This window comes from Python bivittatus, unplaced genomic scaffold (assembly GCF_059951505.1).
Source record: "Python bivittatus isolate LINGU-HERP-01145 unplaced genomic scaffold, Pbiv_v1 ctg000000_np1212, whole genome shotgun sequence".
In the NCBI taxonomy this organism is placed as follows: domain Eukaryota; kingdom Metazoa; phylum Chordata; class Lepidosauria; order Squamata; family Pythonidae; genus Python; species Python bivittatus.
In genome coordinates, this window is record NW_028277028.1 from 2,771,195 (window position 1) to 2,792,409 (window position 21,215).

Consider the following 21,215-nt stretch of genomic DNA (forward strand, 5'->3'; position numbering starts at 1 on the left):
GGGCAGTCTGGAAATAGCAAAGGTCATAATAAATGTCCTTTAAGATGGATGAGACTCTAGCGTCTGAGAAGTCTCAAGAACACTTCTGAATTACTGCAAAACAGATAATGATATCACTTGGCAACCCTGTATTTCTTGGTTGCACAGATTGGAAAATGTTCCTGGAAATGAGCTAAACCATCTGGAGGATTTTTGCCCTCTGATTTGTTTAAGCACAAACCTATCAACTTAAGAAAATGAAGCACGTTTTAAGTTCATTGATTTTAACATGGGAGTGTTACACTTCAGCCTAACTTCTGAATGAAATCAGTGGGATTGATGAGATATATTTCACTGGCTGAATTGTCCTTGTTCACTTGCAATGGTGAAATTGACTGATATTCATAAGAGATCAATAAATATGAGACTTGTTTTTACAAGTTTTTACAACTTCCTTGTTGTAATAAGGAAGACGTCACTAGATTCATATATGAAAGCAAAGGGAAATAATTTGGTGATTCATTATAGAAAATAATGGATTTATTGGCTAGCTTCACACTTTGCACTAACATGTAATATGTTTTGCCTGGCTTGGCTTTTATAAGCTGTTGTAGCTTATACACTATGGAACAGCATTGAGTGTGAACCCCTACCACTGAGATGCTTTTTATTAATGTTAAATACATTAATATGTATACCAATTAATGCTTATAATCCTAATTGATAGGTAATTAATTAAAGCTTGACAGGTGCTAATTTGGATTGGCAGGACTAAGAATTAAAGGCACAAGTCTTTTTATATTGAAGCTGCCCTGAATTTTAATCCATTGTTGTAACGGCAAATGAGAAAACATACTAAAGAACACATTTTCTAGTAACAATGAATGCACTTATTTCAGTGTAAAAAATTGAATTTTATCATTAATTCAAAGCATCTGAAACATGGTAATTTGACATGCTAGATCAGGAGATCAGCTTATGTAGCCTAGTTGCAATTCATCTTGGTGGCAGAAGTTTTCCAAAGATTCAGGCAGAGACCCTTTCCAGCCTGAAGTCTTCCACCAGAACTGTCAGTGACTAAACATGGGACTTTGGGGATTGCAAGGCCTGGACTCTGAACTCTGTGCCATCCTCAAAGCTGCTGGTTCGGGAATTCTGGGAGTTGAAGGCCACACATCTTAAAGTTGCCAAGTTTGAGAAATACTGGTCTAAGGGAAGACTGTTAATTAACTTTTAATTAGTTGACAGAAATGTCATTTGCATCTGCCCTAACGCTTATGCCAGAAAAAGCTCAGGGCAGATGCCAGGGAGGATGGATAAAACTGTGAGGCAAGTGAGGCTGCAAGTGTCAGCTCATAGTTAATCAGGGCAGCAAATTCCCTGGATCCATACATTGAATGATGGTTTTCTACAACATCCTTCTTTTAAAAGGAGGACTATCAGCATACCCCTCAAATATGATGGCAAACGTATAGATCAAGCAATGTATCTGTCCACATGTCTGTTCAGGGAGTATTAAGTCAAATTCATCTTTTTGTGGAAAAGAATGAATTTTAATGTTGGTCTTCCTCTTTCTACCTCTGACGTGAGCTGCATTTCAGGTAACAGAGACACGCTACAGTAGTCACATGCATGAAGTGTTAGTGGAAGGAGGGGCTAAGCATTTTAATTCTGCAATCTCACTCCATTGGACTCTTCAGTCCCTGGCTCTAATCATAATTACCAATGGTGTAGCCTCAATAGTCTCAGCAGGGACGTAGTGAGCAAGGGCATGGAATGTGAACAATTTAATCAGGAAGGAGAAATAGAAGTAGATAAGTACTGTATGAAGGAATGCAAGGTAACAGGCACACAAAGAGTTCTCCATGCTGCAACATTTTTTGGAAGGAGCTATTTCTTATTAACAGATAGAATTATGTCCAAGCTAGGCATCATATGTGGAGAGGTGAGTACACTTAGAATACAAACATTGTATTATCCATAATATTGGGATAGCAGTTGCGCAGTTTATTTTCAACATTACTATCTATTCTTTTCCTGCTTAATTGAAAGTACACATTTCCACCACCACTGATAGCCAGTAAATAATATACCCCATTATCTTTACACTAGCACTTTCTGAAGCATACTCAGTCTGCCAATATTCTATCTTTACAGCTTGCTCTGAACTCTCTGAGGAATTTGTTCCAAACAAATAGTAAGATACTTACATATTTTGTGAAACTTATGTTTTACATCAAGAAGTGTTGATGATGGTGGCATCTGAAAAGAATGGGAAAAGGTAAGTAATCTGTGCATGTTTGCATATGCGTACATGCACACATGTGTGTCCATATATATACATATTCAAAATACTGAATTTTTAAGCATTCAGCATCCAGACAGGAGCTGCACAAGATCAAAAGCCTATTTAATTCAATTTGAGCAGTTTCATACTCAGCAGGCAAAACCAGCCAATCTATAACACCTCTAGGATCTACAGTATTTCTTTCAGCTACAAACATTTAAATATTTGTTAGATATTCTGTTAAGATGGGGTTAATTAATCAAATTGCACCAGCTTTACTATTTTAGAATCAAGTTGTCCATTTTTTCACAATGTTTTCAATTTCTCATTAATATCATTCTGCTATGTCCACTTAATTATATTTAGTGTTACAGCCAAATGCTTAAGACGTGGTGAAATCTAAATGATCCCAATGCAGAAAAACTTCTGATTCAATTTTATGTTGGTTCAGTCATTAAACTCAGGAAGTATTTCAGTACTACTTGCTTCCAGAAGGTCTTGAGATAAAGGAAAAATGGACAAATAAATTAAGCATTGGCATTTGCGACATCACATGAGTTTGGCCCCTATAGGCCCTTAAAAGAGCAAATGTATATACATAATACTCATGTAGTATTTTCTACTCTAAATAGATATTCTGTGTACAATTAAATAGTTGTTACAATACAGGGCCAAAATAGATCTTACTTTAAACATAGCTAGTATCTAGCTCATAGCCAGATCTAGATCTTAGCAAAGGAGAAGGGGAATTTTAATCCTTGGCCTTCTGCTGTAGAATGTATTGGGATCTTTGCTTGGAAAGTATTTGGTCCACTGGTCAGTAGTTTGATTCCATGTTGGAGTTACTGTCAATTTTTTTTTACAACTATATATGGCCATGGAGCTTCCATGTCTCATGGATATATGCTTTCCACAGATCTATGAGGAAGTAAATGTGAAATAACCCTGCTGAGAGTCTAAATACTATAGATAAACTGGTCTCCCAGGAGAATGAGAGACATATCATCCTTGCTTTCTCATCTATTCAACACAAATTATTTGAACAGTATAAAAAATGATCATCTCACTCATGCCTGTAGGCTTTATAAAAGAAAATGAGCAGCTTTTAAAAATATTTTAAGTCACAAGGAGATTTACTTGAGATAATGAATTAATTTTCCCACAGAATTTCTCTAGGCAAATCATCCTGTCAAACTCTGCAACTGGAGGTAGTAATTCTAAATGTTTTACACATTTGCTGCTGTAAGGATTTATAAGAGTTCTGAACATTCTAAAGTGCAGTGCAAATTTGCTTTTCTGTCTCAAAAAGATTATAGCATAATTTATGATATGTTTTTTGTTATAAACATGGATACGATTTTCAGAAAATCAACTATATTCTAAAAGTCAAATTTAAAATACTGTTGCTATGAGAACAGCAAATGTTAAATAGAATTAGATATAAAATATTAGCACTGAATAGTGAAGTAGTAATATTAAGGAAATATTACTTATTTAAAAGTATTGTCCAAACACTGTAGGTACTATACGTCAAAATCTAAGGGGAAGGTCTTTTGCTCCATCTCTTAAGAACCAGAGAGCTCCTGCAGATGATATCTTGTAACATTTAATTAGTGGAAACCAAATAATATTAAAAAATCTACATATATATATATATATATATATATATATATATACACACACACACACACACACACACACACACAAGAGACTTCATTTGGTGGGCTAAGCACAATAGGGTTCCTACAGCAAAGTTTTTGCCACTTTCAAAGGAAGGTCATACATTCATATTTGTTTGATTCATAGCCCTATCTAAAAGTCACAGTGACACATCATTAAAGTGGAGTTTTCATCAAAGCCATAGGGGATAGAGTCTGCCTTGTTTAACACAGAATGTTAAACAAAAGCTGCAGTATAAATATCTCCTATTGGCACTATCTGATTCTGTTGATGAATCAGCAGAACAAATCAGAAACATTTGCAATTTCAGAGGAGAAAAATACATTAAGCCACTGCAATGATTAAAATAAAATAAATTAAAATCTTTCAGACAGCAAAATACTATTAAAAGAAAAGACATGTACTCTGCAATGTGCTGTTAAAAGCACACCTAGACTTACCTTATCCACTACACAGATCTGCTTTTTGCTGTGGGCATCAAGAATTTCCACTTCAACGTAAGTGATTTTTGAATGTCTCAGGACTGGCAGTGGTCTTAGGTGTCCAGCAGAAAGTACAAGCTGGGACAAGTTGAAAAAACTTCTCATGCCATTATGAGGTGCAGGCAATGCAGATCCATGGATGGCAAGGTCTTTCTTGTGCTCAAGAGTGCTGGACTTATGTCTCCTGTACATGGCTGGGAAGAAACACAAGGGCCTGTCATGTCAACACTGGACACCTACAACGGGTGATCTGTTGTCCCTGCATCAGTTAAATACAAACACCGGCTGATGAAAGGTCAAGTGGCATTCCATTTAGAGAGTCTAAGTTTATATGGCAGGATTGGAAACAATGGCTTTCTAATCCATTACTATATTTAGCTGGCTATTGTGATATTCTGTACTACTGTTTTTATTTTAAACACAGTGTTTGAAACAACACACCCTGCTTAGTTTCTTATCTTGCTCCCTAATTATTACAATCCAGTTCCTTAAAAAAAAAAAAGTCCAGGAGCTATAAACGAATCAGAACTGATATGCAATGGAATGCCATTATTATCTATAGAAGCTGGGTATACAAATAGGTCCAGTTATAAAAATGCAAGTCAAATGTCACCCACGTGGTACTTGTTTCTTAATACAGAGCATGTCTATACTAAGCTTGTGATGCCAATCAATTAACTAGTCAAATACTGTCAAATGTCTGCCACATATTATCAAGTATTCCATGAAGCTAAAAATATGCTTGTGTAGGTGGATGACCTTCGATTCAATTGCATCATGTTGTCATCCAATACCAAAAGCAAAAAAAGAGTGAACTCCTCTCACTTCTTCACATTATAGGAGTCAAAGTACACACACACTTCATACATACACTTTGTTCAAACTTCAGTACAGAGGGTGTTACATCTCTGGCCTGGGATGACCCAGCATGAAAAATGTAGAAGTGGTGCTTCCATTTGTTGCCATCAAGGCTTGAATGAATACACTTTTCAGAGTAGAATACATTCAGTCACATGTGTCATATAATGACCTCAGAGACATACAGTATTCTAAATAAATGAGGTTTCCATCATTGCATCTCCATACTAAGCTGCCTAGAGTCACCTATGTAGTGAGATGGACAATGTATAAATTTGATACATACATACATACATAAATATTGAAGACACCACATTTTTACAACAATTAACAAAAGAAGCCAAGCTTGACTGGGATAAACAGTAACATTCTGCATGAATGCATAATAATGATGTGCTCTTGGGACCCACACCTAGAGTAAGTTTAAGGAATGAGCAAAATGTTCCTGGCATGGTCCCTGCCCAAACTAAAACATGCATATTTCATATGTTCTTGATTATATATCAATCAGAACTGTTTTGTTCTTGATATGGAATAAAATGCCATTGTTCCAAGTAGAAGTAGCAATGGTAAGTGTGGGGATAAGTCAAGGCTGAAGGGCTTCCTTGGTGACAGTGTGTGCCCATGACACTAATGGTAATGGAGGAAGCAGTGAAAGATGAAAAGGGAGGGGATAGCCCCTTGCACACTTACTGTGATGTGGGGAAGCCCCTGCCTGTTCCCTGCATGTGCAACACCACCGCTTCCCCATTTTGCAATGTAGACCTCAGCAGCAGCAGCAACAGCAGCAACAGCAGCAGCAGCAGCAGCAGCAGCAGCAGCAGCAGCAGCAGCAGCAGCAGAGATACAGAGAAGGAAAGGTGCTAGAAAGATTGAATAGCTTATGTCATTCTGGGAGCTGCAGAAAGGAACTGCTGTCCAGAGCATGTAAAGCAGGCAATGGCGACTCCATGGAGAATAAAGGAAGGGAGAAAAGGGGCTATGCTCATAAACCTTGCTCTACTCACCTGTAAAATCACTCTGGGGTCCTTCTGGGTTCTGTTTCTGCTAAACTATGTCCACCTTGAATGTTTTGACAGTTTGTTCCAAGCAAGATACATTTTCTGTTTTGTGCGTGCCCCTAATAAATGTATTGCATATTCTACTTGAATGGGCTTGTATTTAAAATGGATTTTCTGTGAGATTCTAAAACGTAAATGAATGTTCTGCATTTTATTATTCTGCAGTCAGCACATTCACATCTGTGTACCCTGATAAGCAGTAGTAGTAAAATTCTACCAACCAATATAACAACTACAGTTTTCAAACATTTCTCAGACTTTGAGATTCTTCAAGGTATATGCCTAGTTTCTATGTTTTAGATTAGATCATATAGCTTTCTTAATAAATGTTGTCCTTTTGGTATCAGTGCCTATATACTCTTAATAAATCTGGTTCTATGTACACATCTATACTTTGTTAATTATGGACCCAAGTGAATGAACTGGATATTTCCTACCAAGCACCTCATTTCTTTCCTTTTTATTATATACTCACAAAATGTGTGAGATAGATGTGAGGGACAGAAAGAACATGCATGTGTGACCAATCTCAGCAATAAGATCCAAAAATCCCCCCCCCCCCCCCCGCTTTTCAAGCACAAGGTTCTTTTTGCATTCAGTAGAGCTCAGCTGAAATGAAAAGGGGATTTTCCAGTAACCAATGCTGAAAATATTATTTTGGCTTTCATGAAACTGTTAGAAAATTTTAGGACCTCATATAATATCTAATGAAATGGCTGTTCCACTTTCACCATTCAGGAATGCAGATCACTTGAGAGTGTCACTGTAGGTCCAGTATGAACACTGTGTGGAATGTTACTTAATGGAAGCCTAATTCTTCCATTCCTCCTCTCTTTATATCTTTCATTCAGTAATATAATTTTCTTCCAGTATGAATTGATCTGAAATAATCAGAATTTGTAATCCTTCTTGTCAAGTCATATCAGTAGCTAAGAAATCAGCAGAGTCTTCACTTGCCTCCTGATTAATACCACAGATTATTTTCTTTTTCTGACCAATAGTGTTCTGCTTTTAATCGCTAGCACTTTTGACAACTAAAAATCTTTGTCATTCCCCTGTCAGTGGGAGATCACCCATCGCTATGTCTTGCATACATTCCAAGCTTCTCCTTAGAAACAAGAGGCTTCTTTCTGTACTTTGATAAGGGAAATCTCAATAAATGCAAACTGGGAAATAAATCTGTAAACACTGATTCTAGACTTAAATGTGCATCACTCCTTAGATAAAGCACCTTGATGCATATTTAGGTCCCAGAATAAATGTCCATGTTCACAGCTGTGCTGATCTTAGGGTAAGAGAAATAGAATCATGATAATTAAAAAAAGTGAGCCAAAGAAAGAGTCAATAAACAGTATGACTAGCAGGCTGGCTGGGGAATTCTTAGAGCTGAAGTCTGTGCATCTTAAAGTTGCTGTGGTTGAGAATCACTGCAATAGAGTGATCAAAATGTGGGCTACAAAGATCCAGCCAACAATTAGATGGGAGGGAAGAGTTAAGAGATTTCTATATATCTTTTCTGCTATCTAGTAGTTATCTGTATTTTTCCATCCCAAATCTGGTAGCTCTGAGTTCACATACCTAGAAAGGATTCTGGATCAACTAAAAGAAGCCCTTCTTTTACTTAGTTGAACTATGAAATTTGCTGTTTCGGGGTGGTGCTGATTACCACTAAAGAAACAAAACGATTCATGGATGAACAAGCCATCAATATTTGCTAATCTTTATGGAGCTATACAACCTCCTGAATCACAGGCAGCATGAAATATCAGTTGCTGGCTAGCACTGGCAGAAGCATTCTTTTGCCTCCCTGTCCATGTTTGTTAGTGTCCCAGTGGCCAATGGGGACTGAGCTACATCAGCTTTTGGTTTCATCTAGCAAGGCTACCTTATTTTCTTATGCTTTTCTGACTGAGTGTCTTACTGATATCAGGAGGCCTTGTAGGTGTAGGGAAAACACTCACCAAGAAGAACATAGCAAAAAGACCACCTTCCAGAAATGTGAAATAATATCCAGACATTTTTAATGATGGTGCAAATAAAGGCAGGTTTTTGAGGGAAAAAATGGATTTTTTTTTCCAGCATGAAATGACCCAACAGAAGGATACATAGATATTGGAATATATACTGGACAATATTGGTATCATCAAGGTGAGCACTCCTTATTTGTATCTATATTCTTCTTACTACTTCATTGCTATCTACCTCTAATTATTGTTGATTATATATGCTATAGAAATTGTAATTACCAAAAATAATGCCTTTGATGATTTCAGTGGGAATCAATCAAAACAAAAACAATTGTAGCTTTGAAAGTTTAGCACCAGAAGTTTTTGAAGCAGAATTTAAATACAGTACTGAGAAAAAGTATTAAAAATCACTAATTCTTTATCATTCCCTCCATTTGGCACATGGGAGGTGGGCAGGCATTTAAGTACTCTAGAGACTATGGAAGGTGCATTTAGCACTGGTGTCATGTTGCATTCTCCATCTTTCTTAAATAAGAGGCAACATTTCAGCAGAGCACTATGAAAATCATCTGATAGGAGGGAGAGAACATTTGAGGCCAAATCCTTCAGCCAAGGCATCAAATGTCATTGCTAGCTCAAATTTCAAAAGAACAAGGAAAGGACTTTTGTCCTTTACAGCATACTACACATATACACAAATGTGTATATACGGGAAATTATCAATGAACAATGAAGTGTCACAACAGCATATCTGCATGCTGAATATTGAAATATAACAAAAATGAACTAAAGACAGGATGCATCAGTCATTGGTGATGTGCCAAAATATAGCTTTTGAGAAACAAAGGGGAAGTACTGGTATGCTAAATGAAATTCCAAGGATTGTGGAAATGTAAGGACAAAATAAGAACAACCATATATGTTTGAGGACTAAGCAAATTCTGTGGTTGCTGAATTGAAGGGATTGAAAATTGGAATTGGGAGCAGGCAGGGGCAGACAACATATAGTATTAACTATCTGGAAAAAAACCCCCTGTAGTTTAGTTGGCCGAAACACTGAGCAAAACAATCCTCACTGGAATCCCCCCCCCCAACTCCTCCTTCTTCGTTTCCTTCTTGGAAGTCTCATCCTCAAAGGATATTGGATCATCTGTGGAAGCAAAAGAAAAACAAGCATAACAAGTTCAGAAAGCAATTCTATATCTACGAAGAAAAGCATTCAAATAACTCCAAATTCTTATGCCTGTCTCACACCATCAAGCAATTATATAACAGAATGAACATTTCACTAATCTGGTTGTTGTTGTTGTTTAGTCGTTAAGTCGTGTCCGACTCTTCGTGACCCCATGAACCATATTGTGCCAGGCCTTCCTGTCCTTCACTGCCTCCCTGAGTTTGCTCAGTTTCATGCTCATTGCTTCAGTGATGCTATCTAACCATCTCATCCTCTGCCGTCCTCTTCTCCTTTTGCCTTCAATCTTTCCCAGCATCAGGGTCTTCTCCAAAGAGATCTCTCTTCGTATTAGGTGGCCAAAATATCTGAGCTTGAGCTTCATTATCGATCCTTCCAATGAGCAATCAGGGTTGATTTCCTTTAAGATTGACTGGTTTGACCTCCTAGCAGTCCAGGGGACTCTCAAGAGTCTTCTCCAGCACCACAGTTCAAAGGCATCAATTCTTCGGCGCTCAGCCTTTTTCATGGTCCAGCTCTCACAGCCATACATTACTACTGGAAAAACCATAGCTTTGACTATGCGGATCTTTGTCGGCAAGGTGACGTCTCTGCTTTTTAATATGCTATCTAGGCTTGCCATAGCTTTCCTCCCAAGGAGCAAGCGTCTTTTAATTTCATGGCTGCAGTCTCCGTCTGCAGTGATCTTGGAGCCCAAATAAATGAAGTCTGTTACTGCTTCCATTTCTACCCCTTCTATTTGCCAGGAATTGATGGGTCCAGATGCCATGATCTTAGTTTTTTTAATGTTGAGTTTCAAGCCAGCTTTTGCACTCTCCTCTTTCACCCTCATCAAGAGGCTCTTTAGTTCTTCTTCACTTTCTGCCATTAGGGTGGTATCGTCCGCATATCTGAGGTTGTTGATGATTCTCCCTGCAATCTTAATTCCGGCTTGTGATTCTTCCAGCCTGGCATTTCTCATGATGTACTCTGCATATAGGTTAAATAAGCAGGGTGACAGTATACAGCCTTGTCGTACACCTTTCCCTATTTTGAACCAATCGGTTGTTCCATGACCGGTTCTAACTGTTGCTTCTTGGCCCGCATACAGATTTCTCAGGAGACAGGTAAGGTGGTCTGGTATTCCCATCTCTTTAAGAATTTGCCACAGTTTGTTGTGATCCACACAATCAAAGGCTTTTGCATAGTCAATGAAGCAGAAGTAGATATTTTTCTGGAACTCTCGTGCTTTCTCCATGATCCAGCGAATGTTGGCGATTTGATCTCTAGTTCCTCTGCCTCTTCGAAACCCAGCTTGTACATCCGGTAGTTCTCGGTTCATGTATTGCTGAAGCCTAGCTTGTAGGATTTTGAGCATAACCTTGCTAGCATGTGAAATGAGTGCAATTGTGCGATAGTTTGAGCATTCTTTGGCGTTGCCCTTCTTTGGAATTGGAAGGTAAACTGACCTTTTCCAATCCCGTGGCCACTGTTGCGTTTTCCAAACTTGCTGGCATATTGAGTGCAGCACTTTAACACCATCGTCTTTTAGTATTTTAAATAACTCAGCTGGAATACTGTCATCTCCACTAGCTTTGTTGTTAGCAATGCTTCCTAAGGCCCACTTGACTTCACTCTCTAGGATGTCTGGCTCAAGGTCAGTGATCACACCAGCGTGGACATCAGGGACATTAAGATCTTTCTTGTATAGTTCTTCTGTGTATTCTTGCCACCTCTTCTTAATCTCTTCTGCTTCTGTTAGGTCCCTGCCTTTTTGTCCTTTATCATGCCCATCTTTGCACTAAACATTCCTTTCATATCTCCAATTTTCTTGTAGAGATCTCTAGTCTTCCCCATTCTATTGTTTTCCTCAATTTCTTTGCATTGTTCATTTAAGAAGGCCTTCTTATCTCTCCTGGCTATTCTCTGGAAATCTGCATTCAGTTGCTTATATCTTTCCCTTTCACCCTTGCTTTTCGCATTCCTTCTTTCCACAGCTATTTGTAAAGCCTCATCAGACAGCCATTTTGCTTTCTTGCATTTCTTTTTCTTTGGGATGGTTTTAGTTGCTGCCTCCTGTACAATGTTACGGACCTCCGTCCATAGTTCTTCAGGCACTCTGTCTACCAAATCTAATCCTCTAAATCTATTCATCACCTTCACTGTGTACTCACAAGGAATATGATCTAAGTCATACCTGAGTGGTCTAGTGGTTTTCCCTACATTCTTCAATTTAAGCCTAAATTTTGCAATAAGAAGCTCATGATCTGAGCCACAGTCAGCTCCTGGTCTTGTTTTTGCTGTCTGTATAGAGCTTCTCCATCTTTGGCTGCAAAGTATATAATCAATCTGTTTCGGTATTGACCATCTGGTGATGTCCATGTGTAGAGTCGTCTCTTGTGTTGTTGGAAAAGAGTGTTTGCTATGACTAGCTTGTTCTCTTGACAGAACTCTATTAGCCTTTGCCCTGCTTCATTTTGTACTCCAAGGCCAAATTTGCCTGTTATTCCGATTACTCCTTGACTTCCTACTTTAGCATTCCAATCCCCTATGATGAAAAGGACATCTTTTTTTGGTGCTAGTTCTAGAAGGTGTTGTAGGTCTTCATAGAAGCGGTCAACTTCAGCTTCTTCAGCATCAGTGGTTGGGGCATAGACTTGGATGACTGTGATATTGAATGGTTTGCCTTGGATACGCACTGAGATCATTCTGTCGTTTTTGAGGTTGTACCCCATTACTGCCTTTCCCACTCTCTTATTGACTATGAGTGCAACTCCATTTCTTCTAAGGGTTTCTTGCCCACAGTAGTAGATATAATGGTCACCCGAATTAAATTCACCCATTCCCGTCCATTTCAGTTCGCTGATTCCCAAGATGTCGACGTTCAATCTTGTCATCTCATGTTTGACCACATCCAGCTTGCCTTGGTTCATAGATCTTACATTCCAGGTACCTATACAATATTGTTCTTTACAGCATCGGACCTTCTTTTCGCTTCCAGATACATCCACAGCTGAACGTCCTTTCGGCTTTGGCCCAGCCGCTTCACTCTTTCTGGAGCTACTTGGAAATGCCCTCCGCTCTTCCCCAGTAGCATATTGGACACCTTCCGACCTGAGGGGCTCATCTTCCGGCATCATATCTTTTAGCCTTTTAACATTGTCCATGGGGTTTTCTTGGCAAGGATACTGGAGTGGGTTGCCATTTCCTTCTCCAGTGGACCACATTTTGTCAGAACTCTCTGTCATGACCTGTCCGTCTTGGGTGGCCCTGCACGGTATAGCTCATGGCTTCACTGAGTTACGCAAGCCCCTTCGCCACGACAAGGCAGTGATCCATGAAGGGGCACTAATCTGGTACTAAGGGCAGATAGATTTCAGTTAAGAAAAAGGATTTTAAAACTCATACAAATGAAATTAATCTGATGATTGTAGTTTTGTTGTTTATTTGTTGTTGTTGTTCAGTTGTTAAGTCGTGTCCGACTCTTCATGACCCCATGAACCATATTGCGCCAGGCCTTCCTGTCCTTCACTGCCTCCCTGAGTTTGCTCAGTTTCATGCTCATTGCTTCAGTGATGCTATCTAACCATCTCATCCTCTGCCGTCCCCTTCTCCTTTTGCCTTCAATCTTTCCCAGCATCAGGGTCTTTTCCAAAGAGTCCTCTCTTCGCATTAGGTGACCAAAGTATCTGAGCTTGAGCTTCATTATCAGTCCTTCCAATGAGCAATCAGGGTTGATTTCCTTTAAGATTGACTGGTTTGACCTCCTAGCAGTCCAGGGGACTCTTAAGAGTCTTCTCCAGCACCACAGTTCAAAGGCATCAATTCTTCGGCGCTCAGCCTTCTTTATGGTCCAGCTCTCACAGCCATACATTACTACTGGAAAAACCATAGCTTTGACTATGCGGATCTTTGTCGGCAAGGTGACGTCTCTGCTTTTTAATATGCTGTCTAGGTTTGCCATAGCTTTCCTCCCAAGGAGCAAGCATCTTTTAATTTCATGGCTGCAGTCTCTGTCTGAGGTGATCTTGGAGCCCAAATAAATGAAGTCTGTTACTGCTTCCATTTCTACGCCTTCTATTTGCCAGGAATTGACAGGATTTGTTGTTTATTTTTGTTATTCTATTTGCCAGGAATTGCCAGGATTTGTTGTTTATACAAAGATACAATTATACAGCAAGGGTTTCTGAGATTTGTAATTACTGCCCTCTCCATATTGTGGCTCTTGGTTGTGTTTATTTAATGCAAAGCCTACAAGTTAAAAAAATAGTGAATGATTAATGCCTTAACTGTAAGACTGGCAGATTGCAATCTTACTGTTGAATTATCAAAACTGGACCATTCTCTTCTCCTTTAATAGGATCTAAATGACTCCAATCTCTTTTAGCTTTTTAAATGACTTTGGAAGTGAGGTGTGGTGGGAGACTGAAACTTCAGGGAACAATTTCCCCTCTAGAAGTAAATATTGCATAGGAAGTGGTACATATTTAGAGGTAGAGGATCTTGAACCATAGAAACACTGAATTAACCATTTAGACCATCAGATCCACCCCCGAGAGATGCCTGTCTAGCTTCTGCCTGAACATATGTTGTAAAAAGGAGCCAACAACCTCTCTGGGTAATTGGTTCCACTGTCAAACTGGTCTTACTGTTAAGCTTTTTCTAACCTTTGCTCTGTCTTTCTCTAATTGAAACCTATTATTCCAGAATGGAATGACAGAGAACAGATCTTGACCTTCTGTGTAACTTTCTCTCAGGTATCTAACAAATAACATTGGATCTCTCTTCAGTCTAATATTCTCAAGGCTAAAGATTCTTAACTCCTTCAATCTCTTTTCACAAGATTCAGTTTCTACATTCTGATCATCCTTGTTCCCTTCTCTTTAACCTGTTCCAATTTGTCTAAATCCTTCTTAAAGTATGGTGGTAGAAGTACCTGAAAATGGGGTTTCACCAACACAGTGATTTGGAAATTATAGTTCTGTTTGATGCAGCCTAAGATTACATTTGCCTTTTTGTAGGCCTATCACAACCAACTACTATTAAATGTTTTTTTTTCACAAGAATTATTATCAAACTAGGTACCATCATTATCTTAGCATTTGATTATTCTTCCTAAATAAGTGACATTGCATTTCTTTCTATTAAATTTCATTCTATTGTTTTCAGTCCGTTTCTCTAACCTATTAAGTTAGAACTGACGACTGCAGTTTGTAATGTCTTCTAGGGTATTAGCTGTCCCACACATTTCTGTGACATCTACAGATTTAATAAAAATTCTGTGACATCTACAGATTTAATAAATCCATCTCTTTGTCCAAGAAATTAATGAGGAACCATCAATGAGCACATTTGGAGTACAGTTTTCAAGCCAATTTCATTACAATCCACACATCTAGCTTTCTGAGCAGAATATCATGGGGTATTTTGTTAGATGTTTTGCTGAAATCAAAATATAGTATGTCTACAGCATACCTACCATCCATTAAGTATATTGTCCAATTTAAAAAATGCAATACCATTATTTTGGCAAGATTTGTTATTTTAAAAAAATACTGACTTTGGGTAACTATCATATTGTTTTCAAGGTGTTTACAGACTAAGCTGCTTTAGAATCTTCCCAAGTATTGATGTCAGACTGACTAATCTATACTTTTTAGGATCCTCCCTATTCCCCTTTTTGAAGATAGGGACATTTTCTCTCCTTCAGTCATCTGGCACTTTATCAATTCTCTAGGATTTCTCTAAGATAACACATAAAGCTTGTCAATCTAGTTTTGGATATTTGAATATCAATGCCCTTGTGCTGGTTAATGAGTGCAATAAAGTTATTTCTTTCTTACATACATTTGCAGCCAAATAGTCCACTAATTATTTCAGGATCCTAAAATGCAATTCATTTGACTTTGAAAATTTAAACTCATTCAGAAAAACAGATATTCCATTACCATAACTTCCATCATTCTTAAATTTTTCTTTCTACTTTCTATATGCATCCTTTTCTGTTTTCAGATCTTCATTAAAGATCTCTCCACATTGCCTTATTTTGTGGCTTCATTTTTTTTTTCCATTGGAAGTGTTTCCAAATCTGTTTTTATTTTTATTTTCTTCTTTTTATGAAACTCCCATTCATTTGAGTTCCTTTTCCCATTTACTCCTCCTGTCATTCAATTTACCTAATCATTGCTTTGAGTTTATTAAAATCAGTTGTTGTTGTTGCTGTTTTCTAAATCCAAGAGATATGCTCAATTACATTCTGCTTAGCAAGTGGGGCCACAGCTATCCTCATCCCAAAATACAGAGGTTTAGCATTGCAGATACTGTACTATGCTAACCATGCATTGTAGAAGGCTTTCAAAAGCTTCTTATCAGAGCAATTTCCCAGCTGAGAAGCAGTATTCTAATTCTTTTATTAGGGCCATGCAGAATGAAAACCACAGTTCTTTATTCCAGTGAAATGGGTTGTGTACCATCAACGTTAAATTCTGTGTGCTTGCCAGCTGAAGAGAAGATTGCAAGTAATGCAACTTTATGACTGAGCCCACCTTCATTCAAACTGCTTGTGAGATGCTGGGCTGGAAACTAAGGAATGTTTCCTATATCATGTATTCAGAAGCAGTTATAAAGAAGCAAATGTATGGGAGAATTAAAAACAACTAACATTGTTGCTACTGACCAGCTTTCTTTCTTAATCTGCAGCCACTTTTATCAGCTGACTTGAATATTTACAGGTACATTTAGGGTTAGGGTTTATCTCAACAATTCTGAATTTTTTTTTTTTTAATTAACTGGTAGCAATTCTAGGTAACCTAGAAGCACCAGCCAAAGTATATCAAGTAAGAGTGGTAATCATCTCTTGCTGCCATAATGGACAAGAGATCTCATAAGTGAACATACTGTGTATTTGACAAGTTAAGATCAGCCATGGCTGCAATGAAAACGGAAAACTTGGCAGGAGATAGATGTCATCTAGTGTGACCAACAGAGACAACTTGTCTCTTGACACATTTGGGTGACTGGATGTCACTCACCACCTCTACAGCTCAGACTGAAGTCGAAGACATTTCTGCACTGCACATGGCTTGCATGTGTATTTGAGATGAACAGCCACACACTCTGCATAAATCTGTTGCATTATAATCCTTGAAATTATAGAGAGAAAGAGAGAGTGTAGAATGAATGACAGACACATCTTGGATGAAAATGAATGACACTTCGACAACACAGCTGTGAGCATATTAAAATTGGTACTTGCTTTAGCTATGTGGCATGAATGTGAATTAGACATAGTAAATAACAATATAATAAGTTATTTAATAACCCAATTTGATTTAAACATATAGCCTTACTTTCTTAATTTTTTTTTTTTTCCATTTCAGGAAATTGGAGCCAAGGATTGGAGTTGAAGAGATAATAGCAAAAAGAGACAAAACACTGAATGCCCAACACTTGACTGCCAAAAGCTTATGGAATGTTGTCAAATCAAAACTGTTTTGATTGCCATTCCATTTTTAATTGCCTTTCTATGACATTCTACATCATTTGCTATTTTAGTTTATTTTTAACTGTATTATAGTTTGTCATGCCACATGATTTCTTAGCCAACTTGGGGGTGTTAATTACATGTATATCCCATTTTTTTTCCTAATAAATTGAAATAGCCCTATATGCTTCTTCTTTCTATATATTATCTTTGTAACATCCAACATCTATGGTGAGCTTCATGTTGATCCTGACTAGCTTTCAAGACCACACTGGGAAATAATAGGCAAACACAAATGGTTAACATACTGTGAGATACTAGAATTCTGTCAAGGGGGATATAAAATAAAATCAAGGAGCCAACTGATGGCAGAGGGACATACCTGTCAATGGCTTTCCTATTTACAGTTATCAGAAGCATTCAAAGTAGACAAAATAATTTATGGTATTGAATATTCTAAGACAGATTTTGAAACAGAATTGTGTACAAATGATGAACATGGGATTGCTAAAATGTATAAACTTTTATTGAAATTTTGAAATAGAAGAAGAACAAGTGAAGGAATGTATGATAAAGTGGGCTAAAAAATTTGGTTATAATATACAGATGGAACAGTGGGAAAATATGTGGTTGAAAAGATTGAAATTTACACCATGTAATCTTAAAGATAACTTTTATAAAATGATGTACCATAGTCAAAGCTATGGTTTTTCCAGTAGTAATGTATGGCTGTGAGAGCTGGACCATAAAGAAGGCTGAGCACCGAAGAATTGATGCCTTTGAACTGTGGTGCTGGAGAAGACTCTTGAGAGTCCCCTGGACTGTTAGGAGGTCAAACCAGTCAATCTTAAAGGAAATCAACCCTGATTGCTCATTGGAAGGATCGATAATGAAGCTCAAGCTCAGATACTTTGGTCACCTAATGCGAAGAGAGATTCTTTGGAGAAGACCCTGATGCTGGGAAAGATTGAAGGCAAAAGGAGAAGAGGACGGCAGAGGATGAGATGGTTAGATAGCATCACTGAAGCAATGAACATGAAACTGAGCAAACTCAGGGAGGCAGTGAAGGACAGGAAGGCCTGGCGCAATATGGTTCATGGGGTCACGAAGAGTCGGACACGACTTAACGACTAAACAACAACAACCATTGGTATATGACACCAGAAAAATTATCTAGAATGTATAAAAGTCCTTCAAATCTATACTGGAAATGTGAACAAGAAGGGTAATTTTATCATACTTTGTGGATGTGCAAAAAAGCTAGAAGATTTTGGGTTCAAATGCATACACTGATTCAGAGGATTTTAAAGATTAATATACAACTGAAACCAGAACTTTTCCTCTTGGAACTATGGATAAACAGTTGGAAAAAAGTCATGGAACTTTGTTTTTATATATCATAACCAAAGCAAGATTATTGTACACACAAAGATGGAAAAATGGAAAGATTTGGCAATAGCTACAATGGAGAAATGGCTGGTGAAGATGATAGAACTTGCTGAGATGGCTATATTGGTCTGTTTATGGCTGATTGGAAACCACTTATGGACTTTTTGCATAAAACAGGAAAAAATGAACTTATGATCTATGGTTTTGACAATTAGATAAGATAAATTATAGAAAGAAGAGAGTTACTGTATGATGTAACTTTAGAGAAAAAGATAAATCTACAATTGTAATTATAACTGCTATAAAAAAATAGCAGAAGCCACTTTTTTATATATTTTTCTTTCTTTTCTATTTTTCTTCTACCTTTTTTCTTTTTCTTTTTGCACCTTAGCTTTCTCTTTTATTTCTTCCTTTTCTTTTTGCTTTTTATTCTATTTTAGTTTGTATTAATTTTTACTCTTGTTTTTAAAACTGTCAATAAAATTGTATTTAAAAAAATTTTAAAGGAAAAGAAAAGACTCTGCCTCCACTCTTCAGATGACATGACACCTTAAGAAAAGACTCAGACAAAGGGCTTCCAGGTGAGGTTCTATGGTGGACTAGATGTCTCCAAAGGAGTGGAGACAGCACTGCAGCAGTGAATGGCAGCCAGCAGTGATTTCTGGCCAGCAAAGTCTTTCCAGATAAAGGAGAGATTTTATCACCCACCTGTACCTCCTCGTGTGGAGACCACGGGATAGAATTCTTGTGCTTTCGCATGAGTAGAGTGTCAGAGAGTTGAAGGAGAAACACTGTGCTTGCACGCATAAGCACAGCCTTTTAAAGGACACTAAGTTTGACCAAACCCATACTTTCTTAATTGCTTTTGGATACAATCAATTTACAGTTGAAAAGAGTTCTTTGAAAACAGTGAGTCAAAAAAAATAGTCTCTCAGTGAATCAGCCTTCCTTCCAAATTACAGAAGCTGAAACCAAGAGGGAAATAATATGTTTAAAAGACTTTAAAATGGTAGCAGAGCTTAACAAGATTTTGACTAAGAAAGTTATAAACCGATAAAGGGGACTGTACAAATTTGAAAGATTTATATTCTGGTGAAAGTGCTTTTGTACTGTTTGGAATTAATTAAATAAATAGACCAGACCTTTGCGGGAATGTTTATTGTTGACATCAAAGAGAAAAGACAATTGGTGGAATTTCCTAAACAAGGATATGTGTCGCATGAGATTGACTGTGTCATTAAAACTATAAAAAGATTAAAGCCTTAAGGGTATGGAAAAGGGGAAAGAGGGGAAAAGAAGAGGAGCTTACCTTTTACTTTCATCCTCATAATTGATTTACTTTTACTTTGGGTTTATAAATAAAAGAATGGTGACCTCCAGAAAAGCTGCAAGGCTTGATGAGAGAAGGAGAGGACTGTTGGAGCAACCAATAGAAAAGGGGATTACTCCAGAAATATTATAAAAGATGCTTGAAGAGTTGGGAAAGCAGGTACCTGAATCTGTCAAATCTATTAAAAGTGTCAGGTTCAGCCCAAGAACAACAGCGAGACAGTTCAGAACAGTTTCGCTCCTTTATTAGCTTATACAGTACTTAATAGACAGAATCTTGCCAGACTAAATCTATACCACAACAACAGTAACTATAACCATGAGGCCCTGGGGAGGGGCCAGTTTCATTCTCTTGACTTTCCCACACTCCGGCTGAGGACTGAGGAGGTGCTTCCCCTGGAATGTCTCTCCTCCCTCCTGGCAACCTTGAAGCTCTGTTCCAGAACCTTCCACATTCATGCCTTCCATCACAAAAAGTGAGCTGGTTGCTTTTGAAGTGAGAATGGAAGAAAGGTTTGTAAAGATGGAAGAAGAAATGAAAGAAGAAGTTACCAAAAAAAAAAAAATTGAATCTGTAGGACAACTTGCAGGAGAAGTTAAACAAATTAATAACAAAGAGGATATTTTAGAAAGTAAAACATGGTGAAGACAATGGAACAAGCAGAAATTGCAAAATTAATTTGTTTGCTTAGAGAAAGATCAACTATTACATATATTACTGACCGGAAACCCCTTATGGATTTTTTGCTCAAAAAAAAAATGAATTTGTGATTTATGTGTTTGATGATTAGAAAGGGTAGCTTATGGAAAAGGAAGTTATGATGTAACCTTAGAGAAAGATGGTAAATATAAATGCATTTATAACTGCTGTCAAAAAGATCAAAAGCCATTTCTTTATAATCTTTTCTTCTTTTTTCTTTTTTCTTTTTTCTTTTTTCTTTTTTCTTTTTTCTTTTTTCTTTTTTCTTTTTTCTTTCTTTTTCTTTTTCTTTTTCTTTTCTATTTCTTTTTCCTTTTCTATTTTCTTTCTTATTCATTGTTCTTTTTTTGTTTGTTTCTTTTCTAATATTGGTATTGCTTTCATTTTTTTTTTAATGAATGAAAGATAAATGCACAACAATGTGGTTCAACAAATATTTAGAAACTAAGTGGTGACTGGTTTTAAAGGTAATGAGAACAACTAATATTATTGCTATATGTGGTCAGTATGTAAAAATTTGTTCAATTATTCAAATGTCAAACAAGGTTATTGTAACATTAAAAACTACAAGGATGATTAGATATTTTTCATTAAGGAATTGCCAAGACTGAAATGAAGTAAATTAAACAGAGTCCATTTGGCAAGAAATTAATGAGATGGTTTTAGAGAAACTTCATTTTCAGAATTCACTGCATTTGATAACAATTGCAACAAGCTGGCCTAACCACTTAATGCTTCCAGTACTTCATTCCAGATTAGTAGCTCTCTGGATAGCCCAAGTAGAAATCCATTCCTGGGAGGCAAACATTCATTGAAGAGGCAAACATTT

General features: G+C 37.4%; 1 protein-coding gene and 1 long non-coding RNA gene across 8 annotated transcripts in view; one reads left to right on the plus strand and one right to left on the minus strand.

Moving 5' to 3' along the window:
- TECRL (trans-2,3-enoyl-CoA reductase like) overlaps nucleotides 1–4,787 on the minus strand; it is a 66,725-nt gene extending 61,938 nt beyond the window's left edge. For 3 of the 6 annotated variants that reach the window (XR_015794758.1, XR_015794752.1, XM_088133771.1), the window contains exons 1-2: nucleotides 4,387–4,782; nucleotides 2,190–2,241 (exon numbers count right to left, since the gene is read on the minus strand). Coding sequence is in view for 4 of the 6 variants with exons in the window: in XM_088133771.1 (XP_087989897.1) it covers nucleotides 2,190–2,241; nucleotides 4,387–4,620 (286 nt within the window). In the remaining 2 variants the exon portion in view is untranslated. Of the gene's footprint in view, nucleotides 1–2,189; nucleotides 2,242–4,386 lie in introns of all 6 variants that reach the window. The other 3 variants (XM_025174688.2, XM_007440657.3, XM_088133873.1) reach the window with 3 other exon arrangements.
- Nucleotides 1,688–17,145, plus strand: LOC112542265 (uncharacterized). Of its 2 annotated transcripts, XR_015794824.1 has the most exons (4): nucleotides 1,688–1,924; nucleotides 2,137–2,260; nucleotides 8,427–8,495; nucleotides 16,865–17,145. It is a non-coding gene; the product is annotated as an uncharacterized LOC112542265 (long non-coding RNA). The 2 variants fall into 2 exon arrangements; XR_015794816.1 differs by lacking the exon at nucleotides 8,427–8,495 and having other exon boundaries at nucleotides 1,701–1,924.
- The last annotated feature ends 4,070 nt before the right edge of the window (nucleotides 17,146–21,215 follow it).